Source organism: Tamandua tetradactyla, chromosome 6 (assembly GCF_023851605.1).
Source record: "Tamandua tetradactyla isolate mTamTet1 chromosome 6, mTamTet1.pri, whole genome shotgun sequence".
Classification (NCBI taxonomy): Eukaryota; Metazoa; Chordata; class Mammalia; order Pilosa; family Myrmecophagidae; genus Tamandua; species Tamandua tetradactyla.
In genome coordinates this window covers 62,023,011-62,047,366 of record NC_135332.1, presented here as the reverse complement: position 1 = coordinate 62,047,366, position 24,356 = coordinate 62,023,011, and the positions used below count along the sequence as shown (strand labels likewise).

The 24,356-nt window shown below is 46.8% G+C and overlaps 2 protein-coding genes and 4 non-coding genes across 8 annotated transcripts; 2 read left to right on the top strand and 4 right to left on the bottom strand.

Moving 5' to 3' along the window:
* Positions 1-3,469: 3,469 nt before the first annotated feature.
* On the top strand, positions 3,470-9,699 carry AURKB (aurora kinase B). Of its 3 annotated transcripts, none has more exons than XM_077165912.1 (9): positions 3,470-3,582; positions 3,855-3,927; positions 6,211-6,334; positions 6,445-6,493; positions 7,209-7,400; positions 7,676-7,814; positions 7,925-8,073; positions 9,085-9,259; positions 9,385-9,699. In XM_077165912.1, the coding sequence occupies exons 2-9, from the start codon at positions 3,880-3,882 to the stop codon at positions 9,556-9,558; spliced, it is 1,050 nt and encodes a 349-aa protein (XP_077022027.1). In that variant the 5' UTR covers positions 3,470-3,582; positions 3,855-3,879; the 3' UTR covers positions 9,559-9,699. The 3 variants fall into 3 exon arrangements, with proteins under 3 accessions (XP_077022027.1, XP_077022025.1, XP_077022026.1); XM_077165910.1 differs by having other exon boundaries at positions 7,206-7,400; XM_077165911.1 differs by lacking the exon at positions 3,470-3,582 and adding an exon at positions 3,603-3,764 and having other exon boundaries at positions 7,206-7,400.
* A 7,065-nt stretch (positions 9,700-16,764) lies between these two features.
* BORCS6 (BLOC-1 related complex subunit 6) lies at positions 16,765-18,655 on the top strand. The gene has a single exon (XM_077165909.1). It carries the CDS (start codon positions 16,878-16,880, stop codon positions 17,943-17,945), a length of 1,068 nt encoding a protein of 355 aa, XP_077022024.1. The 5' UTR covers positions 16,765-16,877; the 3' UTR covers positions 17,946-18,655.
* A 649-nt stretch (positions 18,656-19,304) lies between these two features.
* TRNAI-AAU (transfer RNA isoleucine (anticodon AAU)) lies at positions 19,305-19,378 on the bottom strand. Its single transcript has one exon. It is a non-coding gene; the product is annotated as a tRNA-Ile (tRNA).
* Positions 19,379-19,809: 431 nt separating this feature from the next.
* TRNAT-AGU (transfer RNA threonine (anticodon AGU)) lies at positions 19,810-19,883 on the bottom strand. Its single transcript has one exon. It is a non-coding gene; the product is annotated as a tRNA-Thr (tRNA).
* Positions 19,884-20,115: 232 nt separating this feature from the next.
* On the bottom strand, positions 20,116-20,197 carry TRNAS-GCU (transfer RNA serine (anticodon GCU)). Its single transcript has one exon. It is a non-coding gene; the product is annotated as a tRNA-Ser (tRNA).
* A 455-nt stretch (positions 20,198-20,652) lies between these two features.
* Positions 20,653-20,724, bottom strand: TRNAW-CCA (transfer RNA tryptophan (anticodon CCA)). Its single transcript has one exon. It is a non-coding gene; the product is annotated as a tRNA-Trp (tRNA).
* Between the last annotated feature and the right edge of the window lie 3,632 nt (positions 20,725-24,356).

Here is a 24,356-nt window from a genome sequence, read left to right as displayed (position 1 = left end):
TGACAGGATCCAGAAAGATGTCCCTTCACTAGGTCACGAGGAATAAAATGTACTTCAAGTGCTAGGATTTTAATAAGATTCTTCTTGGCCAGTCTCTTTATGCCAAGTAGAGGCACTGCAGTTGAAGCAGACTCCCTGATTTTGGGAAGCAGGGCTGGGCTTAACTCTAAGTGAAGACAATGTGCACTCCACAAACAAAACGGCTTTTCATAAATGGAAGCAGTGATTATGATCATCAGATGTCTGGGAGATGGCTCATCATGTGGAGATCTCTGACTTTTTTAATTAGTCAGAATGAAATATAAGGCAACTATGAGAAACCATTTCCACCACTAGCCTCTCACTGCCTGCACTGTGGCTGGTGGAAGGGATACTCACTTTCCCTGCGGCCTCCTTTGCATTAGTTGCGGGACAGAATTCTAGCCAAGGAGAAATCTGCTGGGTACTTCTATGCAGGCTTCAGTTTTCCCTAAGACAAATGGCAGCCTTCTTGCCACCAAAAGGGAAATGAGTATTGCAGAGAGGAGAATCCAGATCTCCAACACTGTTCGGTTCTCGAACCAGTTACCCACCGGGGTGGGTTGAATTGTGTACCCCATTTGGACCAGTTCTTGGTCGTGGTCCACATTTCGGATTCTGGTGGTGTGGACCCCCTATAAATAGGATATCTTGAAGATGTTACTTCCGTTAAGCTGTGGCCTGATTCAGGTTCGACTTTAATCTGGATGACTGGAGCCCTTTATAAGCAGAGTGAAATTCAGACAGAGAGAAGGAAAGCCACAGGAAGAAGCCAGAAGTCAACAAAGCCCAGAGAAGCCAGCCACAAGGAGATGCCACCATGTGCACTGCCACGTGATAGAAAAGCCAAAGAATCCCAAAGATCACTGTCCAGCCAGAAGCTCATAGCCTATAAAACTATGACCCGACAAATTCCTGTTGTTAAGCCAACCCATTGTACGGTATTTGTTTTAGCAGCTGAGAAATTGCCACACCCATTTCCTCTACATTTCATTTTATGTAAAGGAAAATAGGTTCCCATTGTTTATGCCTTTGATAAATGGGTTTTCTGTTACTTGCACCCAAAAGTATTATGAACTGATCCAGAAACCTATAAGGATTTATTTGATTAATATCTGGTTGAATCATATGAAATTTCCATTTTGTGTGTGGATTAAAAAAATAATGACTGGATATCATCAATTTCATCTCATCCAACCTAAACAATTCTACTATAGGTCTGTAGTTGTGTGTAAATTAGTATGCCTTTGACAGCAAAGAATAGAACTCATAGCCCAGAATGCATTACAGAAGGTGACGTATTCGTTCCCATAAGGAAAGTCTTGAAGTAGGCAGGCTGTGCTTGACAATGGCATAAAAGACTCAGGTTCTTCCCAGGCCTTGTTCTGACTTCTGCAGGGTCAAGCGTCAGTCTCTCTCATCCTTCAGGCACAGCACTAGCATCAGTGCAGGCTGTGTACTTCCTAGATCGCGTCCAGCAGGAGAAAAGGAACTTCTACTCAGCATTCTAAGTAAGAATTCTAAGACTAAGATTCCCATTAATTGGCCCATTTAGGTCACATGCTTTTCCCTGAACCAGAGAATTGAAGAAGTTGATTGTCTTAAATCAATCAGGGCCCAATCCACAAAATCCTAGGTGTGTTCAGGCAACGGGAATAGCTGGGAGACTGACTGCTGGCTGGATGGCCACAGTGTCCACTACAATAGCTCTCCATCAGGAAGGGACTTGTCACCAACAGAAACCAACATCTTGCTCACTCCAACAACAAGAGGATAACAGGTAGCTCACAGAATCAAAGGACGAGCTAACAATCACGCCTTGGGAAGCACAGAAACCAGGGCATTCTCAGGGATTTCGGTAACAAAAACCCAGTTTTTTGAGGGCACTGCCCAGACATGACTCAGTTTCAACTGCCTTTCATCTGTGCCTCACCCTGATTAAGAAGTAAACTCCCCACCTGGCAGCATGGGGCAGAAATCCCAGAATGAGCTGAGATTCAGCATCAAGGGATTGAGAAAACCTTCTTGACCAAAAGGGGGAAGAGTGAAATGAGACCAAGTGTCAATGGCTGAGAGATTCCAAACAGAGTCCAGAGGTTATTCTTAGTCTGGAGGTTATTCTTACGCATTAAGTAGATATCAACTTGTTATTCAAGATGTAATGGAGAGGCTGGAGGGAACTGCCTGAAAATGTAGAGCTGTGTTCCAGTAGCCATGTTTCTTGATGATGATTGTATAATGATATAGATTTCACAATGTGACTGTGGGATTGTGAAAACCTTGTGTCTGATGCTCCTTTTATCTACCTTGTCAACAGATGAGAGGAACATATGGGATAAAAATAAATAATAGGGGGAACAAATGTTAAAATAGATTTAGTTTGAAATGCTAGTGATCAATGAAAGGGATCAGTAAGGGGTATGGCCTGTAAATTTTTTTTTTTCTGTTTGTTATATTTTTCTGTGTCTTTTTACTTCTTTTTCTGAATTGATGCTAATGTTCTGGGAAATGATCATGATGATGAATATGCAACTATGTGATGATATTGTGAATTGCTGAGTGTATGTGTTGAGAATGTTTGTGTTTCTTGTAATTTTTTTAATTAATAAAAAATTAAAAAAAAAAAAAAAGAAGTAAACTCTCCAGGCAGAGATTCTGATTGGCTTGAATTGGTCACAGTATCATCTTTCAACCTAGGGGTCTGGACACTATGAGTAACAGTCTCATGGGGACTGCACAGAATGGGGACACCCGGGGGCTCCCTAAAGGGAAATTAGGGTGGTGCTACTAGAATGGGGAAATGATGCTGAACAGGCAATACTTAGAAACGTCCCCTGGTTATTTCAAAGGTGGTCCCAAATTTCTTTATTTAACAAAATAATAGAAGCTTGGAGTCTGAAGGAGCAGAGAATTAGAGAACATGGCAGGAAGGACAAAAAAAGAGTGGGTTCAAATGACGCAGCAGAAGTCAGGGGACCTGCCGAGAAATGTCGACCGGTGGAAAACTCCTGCGAGGGATGTGAGTGAAGGACTTTAAAGAAAAGGATAATAGTGACACAAAAATAAACACTTACGCAAACAACTTAATGGAATTAGAAAGCCCAGAAATAGACCACAAAATATACATAACTTAATATATCAAGGGTGGCATTTAAATTCTGTGAGGGGACTGGGCTGTTGAACAAACGGTGCTGGCACAACTGGCTAGCCATCTGGCAGAAAACAATGCTAGACCCTATCTCATATATACCCAAGAGTAAATTTCAGATACACTACAGGTTTAAATAAAAATTTATATTAAAAAGTATGAGAATACTTGTATGGAGAAGGAAAGGGAAACTTCCCGCGGCCGGAACCCTAGTGTGCCGCGGCTCGCTCCGCCCCTTCCATTGGGCCCCCGCGGCCTACGTCATGGGGCTATCAGCCAATGAGAACTGCGCATGGGCGGTGCCTTTAGCCAATAAGGTCAGGGCGGGAGATTTGAAAGGGCCACTGCGGGGGCGCTGCGGGGCAGCTTCAGTCGTTTGCGGGCGGCGGGGTGAGCAGCTGCGCGGCGGGCTGCAGGTGAGCTGGGCTCTTTCGCGGGCCCTGCGCCGGGACAGGGCAGGTGGTCCGGCAGGTGTGGGGGCCGTTGGACAGAGCCGCGCTCACTTCCTGGAGGCGAGGGGGGCCAGCACCAGGGCCGACGAGTCTAGGCGAGTGCCCGGATGCCCCCAGACTGCGGCCGACTTGCTGACCTGCCCCAGGCAAGCGCTTCCGATCGGAGATCAGACCCCTCCCTCTCTAGCTCCTTCTTTTTCTCCTTCTCATGGTTCTGTTTCCTTCCTCCTGCTCAGCTCTCCGCCCCCTTTCCCTCCAAGGATGACCCAGAAGGAGAACGCCCACCCCTGGCCCTACAGCCGGCAGACGGTAAGGCTCTTTCCTTTCTGTACTTCCAAACTGCAAGGCGAGAGTACCCCCTTAGAGAGTGTCTAATGCGCCCCAGTCCCGACTTTGGGGTTCTGCAGAGGGCGAGCCTTCAAGCATTTTCTTCCCGGATATGATCGATCGCATGGGCGCCCCCGGAATTTTTTATTTTTTATTAATTAAAAAAATAAAACAACAAACAAACGCAAACATTCTTAACTTTTGATCATTCCGTTCTACATATATAATCAATAAATCACAATATTATCACATCATGATCACTTCCTGGAACATTTGCATCTATTCAGAGAAAGAAATAAAAAGAAAACAGAAAAAAATTCATACATACCATAACCCTTACCCCTCCCTTTCATTGATCACTAGCATTTTAATCTAAATTTATTTTAACGTTTGTTCCCCCGATTATTTATTTTTATCCCATATGTTCTACTCTTCTGTTGACAAGGTAGATAAAAGGAGCATCAGACACAAGGTTTTCACGACACACATTCACATTGTGAAAGCTATATCATTACACACTCATCTTCAAGAAACATGACTACTGGAACACAGCTCTACATTTTCAGGCAGTTCCCTCCAGCCTCTCCATTACATCTTGAATAACAAGGTGATGTCTACTCAATGTGGAAGAATAACCTCCAGATAACCTCTTGACTCTGTTTGGAACCTCTCAACCATTGACACTATATTGTCTCATTTTGCTCTTTCCCCTTTTGGTTGAGAAGGTTTTCTCAATCCCTTGATGCTGGGTCTCTGCTCATTCTAGGATTTCTGTCCCATGTTGCCAGGAAGGTCCACACCCCTGGGAATCATGTCTCACGTAGACGGGGGAGGGTGGTGAGTTTGCTTGTTGTGTTGGCTGGAGAGAGAGGCCACATCTGAGCAACAAAAGAGGTTCTCTCGGGGATGACTTTTAGGCCTAATTTTAAGTAGGCTTGACCTATCCTTTGTGAGGTTAAGTTTCATATGAACAAACCCCAAGATTGGGGTGCCCCCGGAATTTGATGGCAGAATTGGGTCTGGTCCTTCACAGCCACATCCTAGGAAAGGCCTCTCAAGTGCTGCCAGCTTGACTCTGACCAGCCAGTGGCCCCCAGCCTGTGAGGACTTCTGCAGAGCTGGGCCTACATGTCACATGCAGGTGACATCTGGGGTTGAGCGTCAAGCCAAAGGCAGACCATGATTCCCTACCCTTGCCCTGAAAAAATATGTTAGGTGAGAACTAAAAATAGACTCTAGAAGGATTTAGATACAGTTACTGTTCAAAAGGGGTCCAGGACAAGTCTAAATTAATACTTTGGAATTTATTTTAATGACCCATGTAAGGAAGGGATCTAAATAGATTTCCCCCCGGATGGTAGTTGTCTCAATATCTTTCATTGAAAAGTCGACTCTGATTTGAAATGTCACCTTTATTATATGTATTAAATTCCCACATACATGTGGATCAATTTCTGGACTCTATTTTGCTCACCTTGCTTAATTAACTATTCTGTACTGATAATCGCCCTTTTGGAACAGGTTTTTAAGGGCACTGGGGCTTCCTTCCTCACTTGGCTGAAGAAAAAGGAAGGTGCCCTGCACAGACTCTGCTTTCTATTGGGGGCTTGGGCATCCTGGGGATTTTTCCTCTGCGTCACCCCCTTATGGATCCCTGAGTGAAGCTGTCATGGAGAAATAATAAGCCACTTCTGAATGAGAAACGATTGTCACTTCCACATCAGTCACTCCCCCCCAAAAGCTGTTTATAGTGCCCTGAGAGGTTGAAAATAGGAAGTGCTCGGTGGGCCACCAAAGAAGTCCTAAACCTTATGGACTGAGTTTTCCAAAGGACTGTTAGAATACCTCTGCTACAATTCCTTGAATTGTGGGTGTCCATTGGCCCAGCCCATTATCACCCCTGGGTTTGGGGGCACTGGGCGGTTGGGGGCTGATGTTATGGGAGGAGCTATAGGGGACAGCCTCATGCCCAAGAACGTGGTTGGAGCCAGAGCCAAAGAAGTATAATATAAGGTGTTGGGCTGAGTCCTTTGTCCCTTGTCTTAGGCCAACAGAGGCTGTTTACTATTCACCCATTTTTATGTGGGGCTGTGAGCAGAGCCTTGGGGCAGAGTAGTGGCACTGTGGTGTCAGTGTACCTCATTGAACTAAGGATGGGTGAGTGGGTGGCTTTGCAGCAAGTAGTACTGAAATGCTGCTTGCCACACATTCCAGCCGGGTCACTGGGACAAAAGCGCCTCAGAATTGTCAACTGTTCCTTCTCAGGCTCAGTCTGTCCTGAACACCCTGCCCCAGAGAGTCCTCCGCAAGGAGCCTGCCACCCCATCTGCTCTTGTCCTCATGAGCCGCTCCAGGGCCGTTCTAGAGCCTTCCAATGCCCAGCCCACAGGTAACCACGACGGGGATGAGGAATGGCCTGAGGGGACCAGAGCCTGTGGGGTGGGGACAGGGAGGACAGCCTGTCAAAGGTGAGCCTCAGTTTACTTGTTCTCTCCTTAGCTGGTCAGAAGATAATGGACAACAGCAGCGGGACACCCAGCTTCTTAATGTAAGTGCCCTGAGCCTTGGGGTGGGGGTGGGGGGCAGTGAAAAGGAAGGGAATGGGGAGGCAAAACCTCAGGACTGGGGGCCTAGAGATGGGGGCAGGAAATTCTGGTTCGTCCCTGTTCTAGTTTGCTAGCTGCCGGAATGCAACACACCAGAGACAGATTGGCTTTTAATAAAAGGGGATTTATTTTGTTGGTTCTTGAGAGGAAAGGCAGCTAACTTTCCACTGAGGTTCTTTCTTACGTGGAAGGCACAGGATGGTGTCTGCTGGTCTTCTCTCCAGGCCCCTGGGTTCCAACAACTTTCCCCAGGGTGACTTCTTTCTACATCTCCAAGGGCCTGGGCTGAGCTGTGAGTGCTGAGATGAGGAAAGCCGAGCTGCTTAAACTGTGCCTACATTACGTTCTCTCATTTAAGCACAAGCCAATTAAGTCAAACGTCACTCATTGCAGCAGACACGCCTCCTAGCCGACTGCAGATGTAATTAGCAACAGATGAGATTCACCTACCATTGGCTCACGTCCACAGCAACAGAACTAGGTGCCTTCACCTGGCCAAGTTGACAACTGAATCTAACTACCACAGTCCCCAAGTCCCTTCGAAGAGAAATGGGTCCGGAGGAGAATGGGATGAGAGGGTCGGGAGAATGACTGACAAACCCACCTCAATACCCCCTGCCCCCGAGCTGAGCTGCCTGCCCCCCACTTTCTAAGCAGGCGATCCTTCACAATCGACGACTTTGAGATTGGGCGTCCTCTGGGCAAAGGCAAGTTTGGAAACGTATACTTGGCCCGGGAGAAGAAAAGCCATTTCATCGTGGCCCTCAAGGTCCTTTTCAAGTCTCAGATAGAAAAGGAGGGTGTGGAGCATCAGCTGCGCAGGGAGATCGAGATCCAGGCTCACCTGCAGTACGGGTCCCGCCCCTCTGCCCCTCCGCCCCTCCCACCCAGCCCTAGACATCATGTTCAACCCCGCCTGAGCCGCGTTGCTTTCTCAGCAGCCGGGGCCAGTTAGCCCTATTGAGCTTTCATTCCCTACAAAAGTCTTGAAACCCAGTTCCCACCTTAACCCTTCCCAGCTCTGGTCTCCCCAGCCCGGTTCAAGGCTGACCCCAGCATGCCCCACTTGGGACCTGTCCTGAGACACAGGGATGCTGTCTGAGGCCCCTTCTCTCTCCTACCAGGCATCCCAACATCCTGCGTCTCTACAACTATTTCTATGACCGGCGGAGGGTCTACTTGATTCTGGAGTACGCCCCCCGGGGGGAGCTCTACAAGGAGCTGCAGAAGAGCCGCACTTTTGATGAGCAGCGAACAGCCACGGTCAGGGCGGGTGGGCCCCGGGGTCTCCAGGAAGGGGCTCGAGGCTGGGGCCACTGCTTGGACCTGGGAGCGCCCGTCCCTGTCTGATTGCCTGTCGTTGGCCCTCCCAGATCATGGAGGAGTTGGCGGATGCCCTGATGTACTGCCACGGGAAGAAGGTGATTCACAGAGACATAAAGCCAGAGAACCTGCTCCTGGGGCTCCGGGGAGAGCTCAAGATCGCCGATTTTGGCTGGTCCGTGCATGCCCCCTCCCTGAGGTATGGTGGGCATGGCAGCCGGCGCTGGGTGGGAGATGAGGAGATTCAAGATCAAACCACCCCATGTCTTGTTACTGGGAGACATTTGGGTTTGCCTTCATGCAAATATAGATGTAGAAATTTCTTTATGAAATATAAAAAATTTAGTTTAATATTGCAGACTTTTCACTTTTTTGTGTGTATGTCTTACCATCCCACTATGGACATTCCCACATCAATATATATATATTTTTTTATTAAAAAAAATTTTTTTAAATATAACAAACGCAAACATTAACATGATCATTCCGTTCTACATATATAATCAGTAGTTCACAATATCCTCTCATAGTTGCATATTCATTATCATGATCATTTCTTAGAACATTTGCATCAATTCAGAAAAAGAAGTAAAAAGACAACAGAATTCATACATACCATACCCCTTACCCCTCCCTCTCATTGATCACTAGCATTTCAATCTACTAAATTTATTTTAACATTTGTTCCCCCTATTATTTATTTTTATTCCCTATGTTTTACTTGTCTGTTGATAAGGTAGATAAAAAAAGCATCAGACACAAGGTTTTCATAATCACACGGACACATTGTCCCACATCAGTATTTTGAAAGCTTAATGATGTGGCACAGTGGAGATGTAACCGATTCATTTAAGCAGGGCATGCTTGGTGATCATTTGAGATGTCCCCATTTTTCCCTGTAATTCCAAGATGAACATCGCCCTTATACCTGATTAGTTTGTGAAGATATGTTCTTCTGTGTGGAAGTGCTGGGGCAGTTTGCAAGGCCATCTCTGGGGCCTTGGTTTATAACGTTAAGATCAAACATTACAACCCAAAGAAAGACCCAGGAGAGGGCTGGGTTTGTCCACACCTCTACCCCAGTGACCTGCTGGAGGCTGGTTGGAAGGCAGTCCTGGCACATCCTGGGTTTCTTGGCTCCCTGCCATCAGGCTGCCGGGAAAGGAGAATGGTATGTCCCTGAGACCCCTGTCCACATCCCCACCCCCAGGAGGAAGACGATGTGTGGCACCCTGGACTACCTGCCCCCGGAGATGATCGAGGGGCGCACACACAATGAGAAAGTGGACCTCTGGTGCATTGGGATACTGTGCTATGAGCTGCTGGTGGGAAACCCACCCTTCGAGAGCGCTTCCCACAACGAGACGTACCGGCGCATCGTCAAGGTGGGAGGGCCGGTGCCTGGGCACCCGGAACGGTTCTGCGTAATTCTCCAGAGTAGGTGGGCGAGGGGGTTGTAGCTGGGGTGAAACGAATAGGCTCCTTCATCCTCCTTTCTCTCCTTCTGAAGGTGGACCTGAAGTTCCCTCCTTCTATGCCCAGTGGAGCCCAGGACCTCATCTCCAAGCTGCTCAAGCATAACCCCTCAGAACGGCTGCCCCTGGCCCAGGTCTCAGCCCACCCCTGGGTGCGGGCCCACTCTCGGAGGGTGCTGCCTCCCTCTGCCCTTCAGTCTGTCCCCTGAATTGCCCCTGCTTTGTACTTGGTTGTATCTATGTCTGTATGTCTGTGCATGTGTAGGGGAAAAGTGGGGTCCCTGGCCTGTTCCCTGATCTGTCTTCTACCTCCTTTTTATTTAATAAAGGCTGAAGCTTTTTTATACTAAGTGTAGGTATTTATAGGTGGAGACATGGCTGTAGAGGAAGCTCTCTCATGGGAAGGAGGCTGGGGCGGGGGGGTTGCCCACCATGGACAGAGGGGATAGGCATGGCCTCACTGCCCCTGATAACAGCCTGCCTCCAGCTCTGATGCCCCACTGGGTCAGCTCCCAACTCCACCTGCCCCGTCTTTTCTTTCCCCTACTCTGACTCCCAGGGCCCAGGACTGTTGGGGAACCTCGGCCCTATCATGCCACATTTGATGTGCCCACTTTCTTGTAGGTGTTGCTCTCATGTTTCTCTGACTCTAGTCTTTGTCTCTCCTGGGTCTTTCTCTGCCCCTGTGCTGACCTGAGAGTACCTGAACACTGCTGTGCTCTGGAGGTTGTCTTTTGTTTGTTCTATTGTTCTGGTTAGGATCACAAGTAGAGGAGTGAAGAGAAGCCATGGTGACAGTGGCGGCCTTATCTTGTTCCTGACTTAAGGTTTCACTGTTACATATGATCCTCGCTGTAGAGTTTGTTCACGGGCTAAGGAAGGCTTGTTCCATTCCTAGTTTGCTAAAGGGTTTTTGTTGTTGCGTTTTTAACATCATGAATGTTAAATTTTTTTCGTCGCATTAAATGCTTTTTCTGCGTCTGAGTATTCTCTCCTTAAACCAAAGTGGTAAAGTACATCAATAAATGTTCTTATTTTGATCTCCATGATGCATGCTGTATTAGTTTCCTTGGGCTACCCTTACAGATCATCACAAGCTGGGTGGTTTAAAACAACAGAAATACATTCTCACAGTTCTGGAGGCCAGAAGTCTGAAATGAAGGAGTCAACATTCTCCTCACAGTTCTGCAGGCTCTAAGGGAGGGCACTTCCTTGGTTCCTGCAGCTTCTGGTGTCTCCATGTCCTCCTTGGCTTGTGGCTGTGTCACTCCAGCCTCAGCCTCTGTCTTTACATGCCTTCTCTTCTCCTTGTGCCTCTCCTCCATTGTCTCTTCTAAGGATACTTACAATTTGATTTCGGGCCCACCCAGATAATCCAAGATGACTTCATCTCTAAATCCTTAATTTAGTTATATCTGCAAGATCCTTTCCCAAAAATCACATTCACAGGTTCGAGGGGGTAGGACATTTCGGGAACCACCAACCAACTTACTATTCACGCTCCCAGGTTAGAACAGTTGAATGATGTTACAAGGTTAATTCATTTATTTATTTTTTTAAGCAGTTTCCACACATCTCCCCAGAGAAAGCCACTTCTAAGTCTTCAAGCTGTTTTTGTTTTGTTTTTGGTATTTACTGTTGAACTCCAAATCACATGTTTAAGTTGCCACTTCTTGAGATTTCAATTTCAGGCATTACCTATTGCCTCACAGCTGTAAAATGTATAAAGATTTCACTCTTATACCCCACTGCCACCATAAACATGTACATTTTCTCTCCATTCATCCTTCTAATGTAGTCATATCATAATTTCAGTTAGATATAAGTCATTGGACAAGTGTTATTGGGTGCCTTCCACATTCCAGGCACTGCTGTAGATGGCTGGGGATAAATCAATGAATAAAAAGGGGGAAAAAAAAATCCCCCGTGCTTGCAGAGCTTATAGATCTAGAGGTCAGTATCCAGTGTTAATATTATTAATTTTGACATGCTAGTCCAGCTGACCCATGCAGTATTCTTTTTTCCTTTCTTATACAACTTTTGGCTTTCCTTGAAGTCAAATTGTCTTATTTCATTTGCTGAGCGCTCTATGTACAGATCATAGTCTATCTCCAAATTCTCCCCCAGCCTAAGCACTCAAGGCTACAAACACTGATCAAAGTATCACTTTCCCTGCATCACACAGGCTTGGTATGTAGTATACTTTGTGACCCTATGTTTATGTGTCTGTGTATGGGTAGGGAGACGGTCTCCAGATTCATTTGTTCAAGTTTTAATATTCAATAATAACCATTATGATTTTTCTAATTCAGGAGTAATTCAAGGATATTTAAAATTTCAAACAGGATTTTCCCCTATCTGTACTCTGCCGCCATTTCTCTTACCCTTTCTGCCAAGCTTCTCAGGCAAATATCCTGAAGCTGCCAACTTCTAGTCTTATGCCCCTGGATCAACTTCCCTGGGGGTTAGTTTTCAGCCCTGTACTTTCTCTTTTTTAAAAAGTTCTTTTCATTTACACAAATGAGCAAATTCTCTTAAAATTTAGTTAACACGATTAAGATGAAATTCTACTTTTCCAGTTATTCCAAATTGCTTCAGAAACTAACAGCAGAAGTCCCCTGGGCCTATCTGCATTCATATGTATATGCTTCTAGTATTAACATATCGATATATTGGATAAAATATTGGAAAGCATTGTCCAAAACTTCATGAATAAAGTGCCTATATTTATAACTACGAGTCAGATGGTGTGTCAGTTAGCAAGCTGCTGGAATGTGATATACCAGAGTTAGAATGGCTTTTTAAAAGGGGAATTAAATAAGTAACAAGTTTACAGTTCAAAACCTATGGAAATGTCCAAACTAAGATATCCAGGGAAAGATACCTTAATTTAAGAAAGGCTGATGGATCTAGAACACCTCTGTCTGCTGGGTAGTCACATGGCTGGCATCTGCTGGTCCCTTGTTCCTGGGCTCTGTTGTCTTCAGCCTCTGTTCCTGTAGGGGTTCCTCCCTTTGCTTCTCTGGGGCTGGCTTTCATCTCTTGGCTTCCCTTGGCTCTCTCTCCAGATTCTGGCTTGCTCAGCATCTCATGGTGATGTCTGCTGGGCTCCAAGCATCTCCAAACATCCGTATCTGATCTCTGCCTGTCAGCTCTCCTCCGAAGTTTCTATCAGCTCTGTCATTTCTGACTCTCCAAAATGTTTCTTTTAAAGAATTCCAGTAAACTAATCAAGACCCATCTGGAATGGATTGAATCACATTTCCATATAATCAAAAGTTCATACCCACAATTGGGTGTGCCACATCTCCATGGAGATAATCTAATAAAAAGTTTCCAACCTATGTACTGAATAAGGCTTAAAAGAAACAGCTGCACCCACAAGATTAGAGTAGGATTAAAACATGGCTTTTCTGGGGTATCTAATACTTTCAAACTGGCTTAGATGGTCAGAAGTGACCAATGATCTCCAACAGTGACAGGCAATCAGAATTGAGCTCTTCCTGGCATGGACTCCCACTTAGCAGCCTGAAAAAGGAAGAACTATAATGGAGGAAGAGGCAAATTTTTTGTTTAAAAAGCCAGGTGGTAAATATTTAAGTTTCTGTGCGTCATCTGGCCACTGTCACAACTACTCAATTCTGTCATGAAAGTAAGAGAGCCACTGTAAACAGTATGTGAATGAATGGACACAGCTGTGTTCCAATCAAACTTTATAGACATTTGAATTCCATAGAATTTTCATGTCGTAAAATATTCTTTTGATTTTTTTTCAACCATTTAAAAACACATAAAACATTATCTTGCGGGCCATATAAAAACTGGTGGGCCATATTTGGCCCATGGGCCCTACTTTGCTGAGTCTGAATACTGGGGACACTGACAAGCTCCCCCACAGCTCTTCCTCCTTCCCCCATTGTGTTCCAGCTACTTGGGCTTATAGGGATCTCATCCCACCCATTCCTGGCTTCAGAAGAAACATAATTATTTTAACCTAATCAGTTAACATACCCCCTTGCCAGAGTGATTGCTCAGGTTACCCAGGCCTAAATCAATCAGACACAGCATTATGCTGACCAAAGTGATTAAATTGGGCATGTAAACCAATTTAGGCCAAGGAAATTTGAAGAGATCATCTGGTGCTTTTCTTGTTCTTCCAAGAGAGATATCTACTCAACGCTGTCCCTCTCTCCCCTTCTGGAGGGTGCAGGAGTGGGTACCAGTCAGGGTTACTGGGTACATGGAACAGAAAGCAACTCCAGCTCATTTAAGCAGCAAAGGACCTTAATAAGAGAATCTTGGGTAACACAAAACCTCAGAGAGTGCTGGAGGAACAGGCTTGGCGTGTACATAGCCAAAATAATTCCACAGCAAGGGTCCAGCAGACTAGGGAAGCTGGGAAAGTGACTCCTTTGTATTTTAGCTTCTCTAGTGGACGGTGTGAGCTCTGCCTCACAAGGTGGGAGAGACTTCAGTCGATGGGATGCACATCCTAGGAGGCCAAAAGGAATAACAAATGATGCAACCATTTTGCCACCATAAGGAAGCTCACTTGGGATAAAGCTGTCCCCACAGACAGAAACTAGGTCCTTGGTGGCAGCCTTAGGCCACTGGATCAAAGCTTCTATGAAGCCCACTCTGCCTTGAGACCATTATTGCATGAGAAGATAAATCCACCGGTTTTTGTTTGTTCGTCATGTATTCCCTTGCTACTTCTAGGCAATATAATTCTAAGCAAAATCTCCTGCAAACCCAGAAAACCCCTCCACAAAAGTGGAACTGTAAACAATCTTATTATTGAATATGTAGTAAAGCAGAATGTGATACGTATCACAGGCAATCTGCTAAAGAGATGGCCAAGACAGAAATAAACCTCAACATTTTATAGAGCCAGGCAACCTCAACCCATCACAGACACGTTTTTACAATAAACAATCACTAGCCCGCGAGTAACAGAGCTTGATGAGCTATTCCCAGATGGCTCATCTTAAATTCACCTGATAAATGGGGAAGCCAGCTTCGCTAGCCCCTTTCCAAAGGAACAATAAAACTTCCTCTGACTCAATGACAAGTTGGTAATTATAACTTAGAGCCAGTCCAAGTTTCAGATCTGAGGGGTCCCCAGAACTTTCTCTATATAATTTTCATCACCAGCATATTTCCAGTCTGAGACGCCAGGAGAAAGGTAAGCCATTTCACATTCTCCACAATGCCCAGCCAAACCAAAACAAAAACCAGGAAGGACTTTTACTGGTCCTACCTTGGTCATGTGCCCATCTCTGAGCCGATATAAAGGATGAAGTTCTCTGATTGGTCAGGCCCGGGTCCTCTTGCCTATCCCAGGTGTGGTTAGGGCTACTGTCATGGCGCCCAAACCTCGCCAAGTGTGGAGTGAGGAGCTTCCCCCACCAGAAGAGATGCTGGGTAGCCAAACATATCCATTAAGACTTTAAAGATGCATCTAGACTGTGTCCACATGTCCAATTCTCTTGCCATCACGCTAGGCTGAGCCACCATCATTTCACGTTTGAATGAATGCAGAAGCTTTTTCACTGAGTCCAGCCCTGTTTCTCTCTTCCAAACCTTTTCCACATTAGCTGGTAATCCCAAAACATGAATCCTATCTCGTCAGTCCCTTTCCCGTGCTCAGCTTTGCATTCTTGAGGGAGGGTCCTCCAATTTCTGAGGTTTATCTACCCAGCCCAAATTTGTACAGGCTTTTTTTTAGACCCCAGGAGTGACATGATTTTATTAGGCCGTGGATGATTGCAAAATATAGAGAGCTAGCAATTGTGGGCTCTTCAAATCTGGGGAAAGGACCAGCTGCTGTTTCATTGGAGTTGGCTGGCTAGCATCCTGGCAAGGACCTCTGCAACACTTATTTCCAGTTATTTACTTTTTGTCATGCTGGTGAATATATGATGGTATCTCTTGTGTATTTTAATTGTAGTAACATATATATTATGTTACATTTGCCATCTTAACCATTTTTGAGGGTACAGTTCACTGACATTAATTACTTTTACAATGTTGTGCTAAGTTCATCGCCTTCTATTGCTAGAACTTTTTCACTGGTCAAAACAGAAATGTTGTACCCATTAAGCAATAATTTCCATTCTCCCTGTTCTCCTCTAATCTACTTTCTATCTCTAAGAATTTGCTAATTCTGGATATTTCATATAAACGGAGTCATACAATATTTGTCCTTTTGTTTCTAACTTCACTCAACGTGTCTTCAAGATTCAAATATGTTGCCATATATATAAGAACTTCATCCCTTTTTATGGTTGCTATGAATGGTTTTTATGCTGCTATGAATGTTAGTTTACAAGCATCTGAGTCCCTGCTTTCAATTCTTTGGGTTAAAAGAACTTTAGTAAATTGTTTATTTTACTTAATACCAAAGTTTCAGAGCTTTTGTTGTATATTGCAATTGAGACCTTTCCAGCGTCTTCTGCACCACTGCACTTAGAAGAAAATCTCCATTCCCTAACTGAAACTACCACGGCCTGGGCCCTGTCTGCTTCTTCACTGTCATGGGCAGTATTCCTCCTCCTTCCTCATTTTCTTTCGGCTTCAATGTCTTTCCCCTCCCGCCAAGTTCCTTGAATATGTCAAACAGCTTTTTTCTCTGGGACTGCGTACAAGTTGTTCTTCCCTCTGCCTAGAATGTGACTGGCTATTTCCCCCTCCCCACCTTCCCCCAGTTATGTGTTTTTCATCAAAAAAGGCCTTCTCCTTATCTCTATCTAAATTAGTGCGTGCCCTGTAATTGTCTATCACAACTTATTTCCTTTATAGTGCTTATCACAAATTATTTCTTTTATTGAATATTTTACCCCGTGGCAAAATTACACCCCATACTTCAAGACGAGAGACTCTTATCGCTGAGGGAGCAGGAGATAGATAAAGGGCACAGCTGCAAAATCACAGGAAAGCCGGTAAGCCTGCCCTGTCCACGATGAGTCACCTTGGACGGTTCAGTGCTACGTCTGTCATCCAAGGACGATGGAACGAATAATATGCTCTGCTGGTAAATCTGGTTTCATTCTTCTTGACCAATCGGGTGCAGTTCAATCCGGATGGTCCAAACATGGTAGACTATTTCCATCCCTGGAATTCGTCTAAAAACCACAACTCTGGTCCCGGTTTCCTGTGTCCGCTAAGCAACAGCTGTGGACTGGCTGCCTGTGGGCGGGACAAGTCTGGGCCCCGCCCCCGAGGGGCTCCAGAATTTCCGAGCCTTGGACTTTAAGACCCGCCCCCTCAACTTTTTGTAAGGGCAGGGCGACGTGCGCAGCTGTCACCTCCTTCTCTCCATCCTTCTCGCTCTCACGTGCGTGCGGCTGTTCAATGACAGTGCTCTTTCCGGAACTTCCTGGACACTGAGACCAATCAAAGTGCTTTTCCTTTACCATTGTCATCCGGCCGCCAATCGGCGAGTTTCTGCCGACGCGCCTTAAAGGCGCCGCCAACGCCTCCCGGACCGAACCGAATCAATTCTTTGGTTCCGGCCCCCACCTGCAGTATGGAGACACCCCGGGGCCCGCCTGGGCACCAGGCGGAACCCCTGGCCCTCGGGCAACACCAGGCCGCGATCTTCCGCGGACGGCCGGGCGGGACCTCAGGCCTCCGGGTGTCGGAGGGGGAAGAAGCCGAGAACGTTGGGGGCGCGAGCCGCCACCCCAGGCCGGCCCCGAAGACCTCAAGCGGCAGCGTCGGCCACCGGCCGGAACGGGAGGCTCGGGAGGACGAGCCCGGATACCTAGGGGTTCCATCTGGGCTCGGGAGTCGCCGGGGGGCGCCGAGTCTGGAGTACGACCCACCCCCATCTACGCGGCGTAAGGACCCTGAGCCTCCCGAGGGCGAACCTGCGACCGAGGGAGTCTGCGGTCGGCGGAGCCCGGGAGGCGGCAGCGTGAGTGTTGAGCGGCAGCAGGAGGAGGAAAACAAGGAAGAGGAGGCGGCGGCGGCGGGCAGGGCTGGCCGCTCGTTCTCTAGTCGCCTTCAGGACAGCCGCAGTCTGGACGGGCTGAGCCGAGTGTGCGGCGGCGCCGGGTCCGCAGCGGGTGCCGAATCCAGCGCGAGCGGCGGGCGCCGTGCCACCATCTCCAGTGCCCTGGAGCTCGAGGGCACGGTGAGCCGCCACGGCGAACTTACCCACTTTGTCGCCAACAACCTGCAACTCAAGATCCGTCTGAGCGGCGCTCCCCAATCCCCAGCCCCTGCCCCTGCGCAGGCCTGCCCGGGGCCAGCACCCACGCCGGCCATTCCGCCCATTCCGCCCATCGACCCCGACGTGCTGCGGGACCTGGAGAGGCTGAGTCGGGAGCTGGGCGGCCGTGTGGACCGTCTGCTTCGCGGGCTGGGTGGCGCGGTGCAGGAGCTGACAGCTCTGAGCGTGGGCTGCATCCAAACCTACCGCGACGCCGTGGACTCCCTAGGGGAAGCCGTGGACATGAGCATCAAGGGCATGTACACCCTCCTGGCGCGCTGCGAGGAGCTGGAGCGGGCTCTGCAGCCGGTTCAGGGGCTGGCACGCCAAGTCCGGGACATCCGACGCACCTTGGAGGTGTTGGAGGCACTTTGCAAGTGACCAGGAGGGTAGGAGAGACCAGGCCTGGCTGGGGCAGCGCCTAGCAGGACCCTAAGAACTCTTCAAGGAACCCTGGTGGGAACTGTTGAAAGAGGGGAGGCATATATATTGAAGGCTCTTCCAGATGCACTTAGCAGGCTGGTGCCCATGTTCTGGACCTGGGCCTTAGGCAGGTGTATATGGGAAAGTTCTAACAGCTCTCCTTAGGGAGGGGATGATGTGCTGCTTCTATTCAGTTGGCTACCTGTAACTACCCTCTTCTACTCTACACTCCCTAGCTAGAGTCACATCCCTGGGTGCCCATGGTTTTAGGTCTCAGGTTGAAGGTGGGCTATAACTCTCATAAGAGGGGAACAGAGGAGGCCCCAGCCCCCACTGTGGCCACCATGCCTCCAGGGGCCACATCTCAGGTGCCTGGGGCTGTGGGAGCTGGAGTGGTCCTTGGCCACACCTCATGCAAGTGGTGGTGCAGATGGACCACCTTCTGTTTCTGCCCTCTGGCCCTCTATGGTACCATTTCCCCAGCCAGAACCAGGATGGAGCTAGAAGGATTGCATTGCATGGTGGAGGGGGTGAGGTGGGGTGGTGTCTCACTGCTCTCAGGGTTCAGGTGGTTGTTGTTGCTGGTTTGGAAGCCCACTTGTTGTGGAGTGTTCTAATCAGTTTTGGCTTTCTGAGTTTTGTGGTATTAAAATGCTGCTGCTGCTAAAGCTGAGGTTCTGTCTGTGTGGGGCTGCAGGGATTGACAAGACAAAGGAATGGGAATAAGGGTCCATCTTTTTGCTTGGACATCCCTTGGAGTCGGGGCTGGTTCTGGGAATGGGGTTGGGGTCCCAGACTCGGGGGAGAAGTATATGATTCCTGCTCTTAGGCAGCAGATCAGAGGGACAAGGCAAAATGCAAGATACTCACACACAGAGGCCCAGGGATGCAGAAATGGAAGCAAGATGCTCTGGACAGGGAGGGAAGGGTTGGTCTTCTCAGGTGCTGAAGTGGGCAGGGAGGGGCAGGGCAGGTTGGACATCTTTGCTCTGGAGGAAGACTGAAACACTTGTCAGCTCCTTTCCTGCCTCCATTTCCCACACGCTATGCTCATCAATGCCACATTTACTGTTCAAAAGAATCCTGCCTCAACCCCTGGCAGCCTTATGTTCAAATTTCATATGTAAATTTCAGGAGCTCCATTATGGTCAAAAGACATACAAACTATCAGCAGCTTTCTTAAACCTCTATTACCCCTCTATGGGATAGAGTACAACACGTTTCCTTTCCTAGTTGTAACTGCGTGGGGTTGGGGGTTGTTTCATAAAACCTCCCTCACATCAAGTCTTAACTAGGATTTTCTAAAAGATACAGAATTGGCCCGTACGGGGATCGAACCCGCGACCTTGGCGTTATTAGCACCACGCTCTAACCAACTGAGCTAACCGGCCAGATGAAGTTACCTTACAATGTAGAAGTCTATGTAGAAAGGAAGTAATCAACGCCGTCTCCAAAAAAAAAAACCAAAACAGGGTAAGATTACCTGGGAGATGTAAAAGTGGAATGCGGAGACGGACTTGCTGAAAACTTTTGAAGGTAATAGTCAAAATGCAATACTGACGAACATAATATACAGTCCTCTAGACTCTGGCTGCCGGTCAAAGCACAAACCAGGGTTGCGTGAGAGGTAAAAGGCATGGAGCGCCCCCTCCCAAGCATGCGACAGGGCAGAGAGGGAAAAGCCACGAGAAGTCCGGGTGGATTGTCAGATTTACAGGAATGCTGTAAAAACCATAAAAACCAAATTTGGATGGATGCCAAAAAAGTGCTGAGAAGGCGAATACGAGAGGGACTTAGATACTAAATTGATAATAGGTAATAAAGGCACCGCTGGGATTCGAACCCAGGATCTCCTGTTTACTAGACAGGCGCTTTAACCAACTAAGCCACGGCGCCCGTCGACGAGTGTGTCCTTCCCTGTTTCCTTGGCGCAGGTCACATCCATGCCCTTCAAGGAAACAAACACAAAGTAATTGTAGAATAGGAGGGCTGAAATATGACTAAGGACGAAATCGAGTGCTGGTGCGAGAAAGAAACAGTGAAACTGCTTAAGGAAAGAAGGAGCAGACGGAATGTAACGTGAGGTTCTCGATGTATCATCAAAATTGAAGATTTCACACTCACACATCGACGAGGATGGGATTCGAACCCACGCGTGCAGAGCACAATGGATTAGCAGTCCATCGCCTTAACCACTCGGCCACCTCGTCTACCGAATAGCATTTCTAGATACCTGTCTCAGGGGCATCCATTCTCGCTCCTGCCTCAGACCTGCCCAAGTCACTAAGTAGTGAATTCCGGAGTCCAAACTTCAATCGGAGAGGACTCGGTAGTCGTTGAGGAATGACCGCCCCGCCTGCACGAGCGCCTGGCCCTCCTCTCCCGGGCTGAAGGTCTTGGAACCTGCGCTGGTCCTCGGGCGTCCCGCCATCGGCCCGGATCCGGTACTCGAATCCCCCGGAATATTCGCCGCAAGTTCGTTGGACTGCACCCCCAGCCAGGCAACGAGACTTTATGTCAGAACCCAGTTCCCCTCTCCACCTCTCCTCTCCCCTCCCCACCTCTCAGCCCCCTGCCCTGTGCTGCCCTCATTTTCCCTCGGCGGTCAGAACGAAAATAGCTGAGCAGGAGCAGAATAAAAGCAGTGAAAACCAGGGAAAAGAAGTGACCCCGACGTGATTTGAACACGCAACCTTCTGATCTGGAGTCAGACGCGCTACCGTTGCGCCACGAGGTCAGGCGACCACAGGCTTGGACAGGTCTCCACATGGCCACTGGGTGGCCAGGCGGCCGGAAACCCAGCAATCGAGACGTGAAGCAGAGGGCCTTTCTGTCCCCCTGAAAAGCTGCAGAGGGATCCGGCTCTGCGTTCCCTCCGACCCCGCCTCCCGCGTGCTGTCGCCAGGGGGACCCAGAGATCACAGCTCTGCGGGGAGGGACCTGTCCAGGAATCAATGACACAGGAGGGGGTGAACGCTTAACTCTTCCAGCAGTGCGTCCCCTTAACGGCTGCATGCTATAATTGCCTGTGGAGAGTTTAAAAATTAGCCACGCACAAGCCCCAGGCTCAGATATTCTGATTTAAATGGTCCAGAATGGAGCCTTGGCATCATATTTTTGTCATTTCTTTTTAAGTTGAAGTATCATTTATATATAGTGAAATGCACAGATCTTGTGTCCATTTTAATGAATTTTGACAAATGCATACACCCTTGCAACCCATACCCCTATAAATATGACATTTTTTTAATCACCCCAGGAAGATCTCTCATGCTGCTTTTCAATCGATCCTGGCATCACCCTTCCCAGAGGCAACCACTGTTTTGATTTCTATCACCATAAACATCAATATTTTTTAAATTTACCTGGGTGACACAAAGCTGGGAGTTTCTGCTGAGAGTTACCAAAATAGAAGGGACCCCATTACCTTGTTGAAGAATTAGAGTTCTACAGGTCGAATTTTTGCACATTCTGCATATTCTCACCTGCCACTCATTCCCAGTGCCTTTACCTGTCTCCATCTCTCACCTGAAATGGTTGTCCCAAAAGTTATCAGGGACCAGGGACCACAGAGATGTCAAAGCCCTCTGAAGCTTCGGGGGCCTGGACTGAGTCGCAGTTCAATTCCCAAAGTATAGCACATATTCAACAAATATTTGTTAAGTTGATAAGGGATAGCTTTAGCAAAAGCACAGGAATAGGCAAGAGCCTGGCCTGGAGAGAAGGAGACAAGTCTGGGGGAGCTGAAGAACATAGGACGAGGTGGGAATTTTGCTAGAAAGGGAAATAGAGTTAGTGAACGTCAGGGTGCCAGAGGGCATGGATTGGGTATCTTGGCACAGAGCAGTTTTGCAGGAGGTGTGAAGTATGAGCAAGCCAAAATCACCCTCCAGAAGTACTCTCCGGTCACATTCATGGGACCTGAGGTTAGGTGTTTAAATCTCCTCCATTCCTCTTACTAGTTTCCAAATATCAAACCAATAAGTAAAAAATTAATAAAAAAGAAAGAAATGAAAAAAAATGAAAGAAAGAAACCAATAAGTAATTCCATTCTTTCCAGAGCTGATTGCTTAATATAGACATGAGGCTATTAAAATTAAATTAAAAATTCAGTTCCTCAGTCCCACTAGCCACATTTTAAGTGTTCAATAGTTTCATGGAGCTATGGACTACCATATTGGGTAACTACAGTAAGGAACATTCCCATCATCACTCAAAATTCTGTTTGTTGGGCAGCACTGGTCCAGGAGCTGAGAGCTGGTGGCCTCAAGGCTGTATGCTGTTGCCATCAAAGTGTTGTTGTTTTCCTTCTTTTTTTGTTGTTATCAAGTTTGTTTGTTTCTCTCTTTTCAGTTTTTTTTATTGGTAAGCAACATTTAAAATTGGAACAAGAAGCTGGACCTCTGGTCTCTGTTGAAGGGGGAAAAACAAGAATCTAGCAATACTGGGCTTGGTTTCCTCCAAGATAATTGACTGAGGGTAGCCATGTACTCCTCCCCAGCTTCCAAACTTGCTTTAGAAGGATATGAGCTCTCCTGGTATTGTTTTGTTTTATTCCCCCTAATTTCAAGGAACTTCATTTATTTGTTGCATACATTAGTGGTGTTCTAGCAGGAGAGACACAATTAGTAAAGTAATAAATAGAAAAAATATTAGTCCTGGGTTGGTTTGTGGGGGTCAAAAAGACATGTCTAAGTCCTAACCTCAGGTCCCATGAATGTGACCTTATTTGGAAATAGGGTCTTAGAAAATATGAGTAGCTAAAAGGAGGCCAAATATGACTGTTTCCTTATAAGAGGAAAGACCAGACACACAGCAGACAGGCAAGAGAAGATGACCATGTGAAGACAGGTGGACACTGGAGTTACGCTGCCACAAGCCAAGGAACCCCTGGGGCCACCAGAAGCTAGGAGAATTATGGGACAGATTCTTCCCTACAAGTTTCAGAGGGAGTGTGGCCATGCCAACACCTTGATTTTTTTCATTTTATTTTTTTTAATACCAAAAAAAACACCAAACAAATGCAAACATTCCTATTTTGATTATTCCTTTCTACATATATAATCAGTAATTCACAATATCATCACATAGTTGCATATTCATCATCATGATCATTTCTTGGAACATGTGCATCTATTCAAAAAAATAAAATGAAAACAGAAAAAAAAAATTATACATACCAATACCCCTTACCTCTCCCTTTCACTGATCGCTAGCATTTCAAACTAAATTTATTTTAACATTTTTCCCCTATTATTTATTTTTATTCCATATGTTCTACTCGTCTGTTGACAAGGTAGATAAAAGGAGCATCAGACACAAGGTTTTCATGATCACACAGTCACATTGTGAAAGTTATGTCATTATACAATCATCTTCAAGAAACATGGCTACAGGAACACAGCTCTACATTTTCAGGCAGTTCCCTCCAGCCTCTCCATTACATCTTGAATAAAAAGGTGATATCTACTTAATGCATAAGAATAACCTCCAGGACAACCTCTTAACTCTGTTTGGAATCTCTCAGCCATTGACACTTTGTCTCATTTCGCTCTTCCCTCTTTTGGTCCAGAAGGTTTTCTCAATCCCTTGATTCTGAGTCTCAGCTCATTCTAGGGTTTTTCTCAATCCCTTCATGTTGAGCCTCAGCTCATTCTAGGATTTCTGTCCCACGTTGTCAGGAAGGTATACACCCCTGGGAGTCATCTCCCACATAGACACGGGGAGGGCAATACCTTGTTTTTGAACTTCTAGCTTCCAGAACTGTGAGACAATACATTTCTGATGTTTTAAGCCACCCAGTTTGTGGTACTTTGTTATGGCAGCCCCAGAAAATGAACCCCCAGTTTATGCTAGCAATCAGTGAGAAGTAATGCATTATCGTGGTTAAGAGCTTAAATTTTCAAGTCAGTCTAGATTGGAAGCCTGGAGCCCCCCGTTACAAACTCGGTGATCTAAGGTAGGTAAACGTACTGCTCTGTGCCTCAGTGTCCTTGTCTGTGCCCAGCTCATGAATGATGAGATTTAAAAGGCAATGCATTGGGCTCTCAGCAACACTGCACACAGGTGGTGGCTCCTTCCTTCTTAAAATACTTTTCTCACTTACTCTTCTAATAACCTACAAGCTCACTGGCTGCTTTTTCTTGGTCTCAGCCCCTGTTGGTGCTATGTATTATCTAAATCATTGGTTTTGACCCCAGAGAGACTATATTAGTTAGGGTTCTCTGGAGAAACAGAACCAACAGGAGATATCTGTAAATATGAGATTTATAAAAGTGTCTCATGCAACTGTGGGGACATAAGAGTCCAAAATCTGTAGGACAGGCCATGAGCTGGCAGCCCCTATGAAGGTCCTCAATGAACTCCCAG

Excerpts from the sequence above, each read along its gene's own strand:
- BORCS6 (XM_077165909.1), top strand. The coding sequence starts at position 16,878 with ATGGAGACACCCCGGGGCCCGCCTGGGCACCAGGCGGAACCCCTGGCC.
- AURKB (XM_077165910.1), top strand. The coding sequence starts at position 3,880 with ATGACCCAGAAGGAGAACGCCCACCCCTGGCCCTACAGCCGGCAGACG. Across the intron at positions 3,928-6,210 it reads GGCCCTACAGCCGGCAGACG|GCTCAGTCTGTCCTGAACAC; the intron begins GTAAGGCTCTTT and ends GTTCCTTCTCAG. Across the intron at positions 7,815-7,924 it reads ATGAGCAGCGAACAGCCACG|ATCATGGAGGAGTTGGCGGA; the intron begins GTCAGGGCGGGT and ends TGGCCCTCCCAG.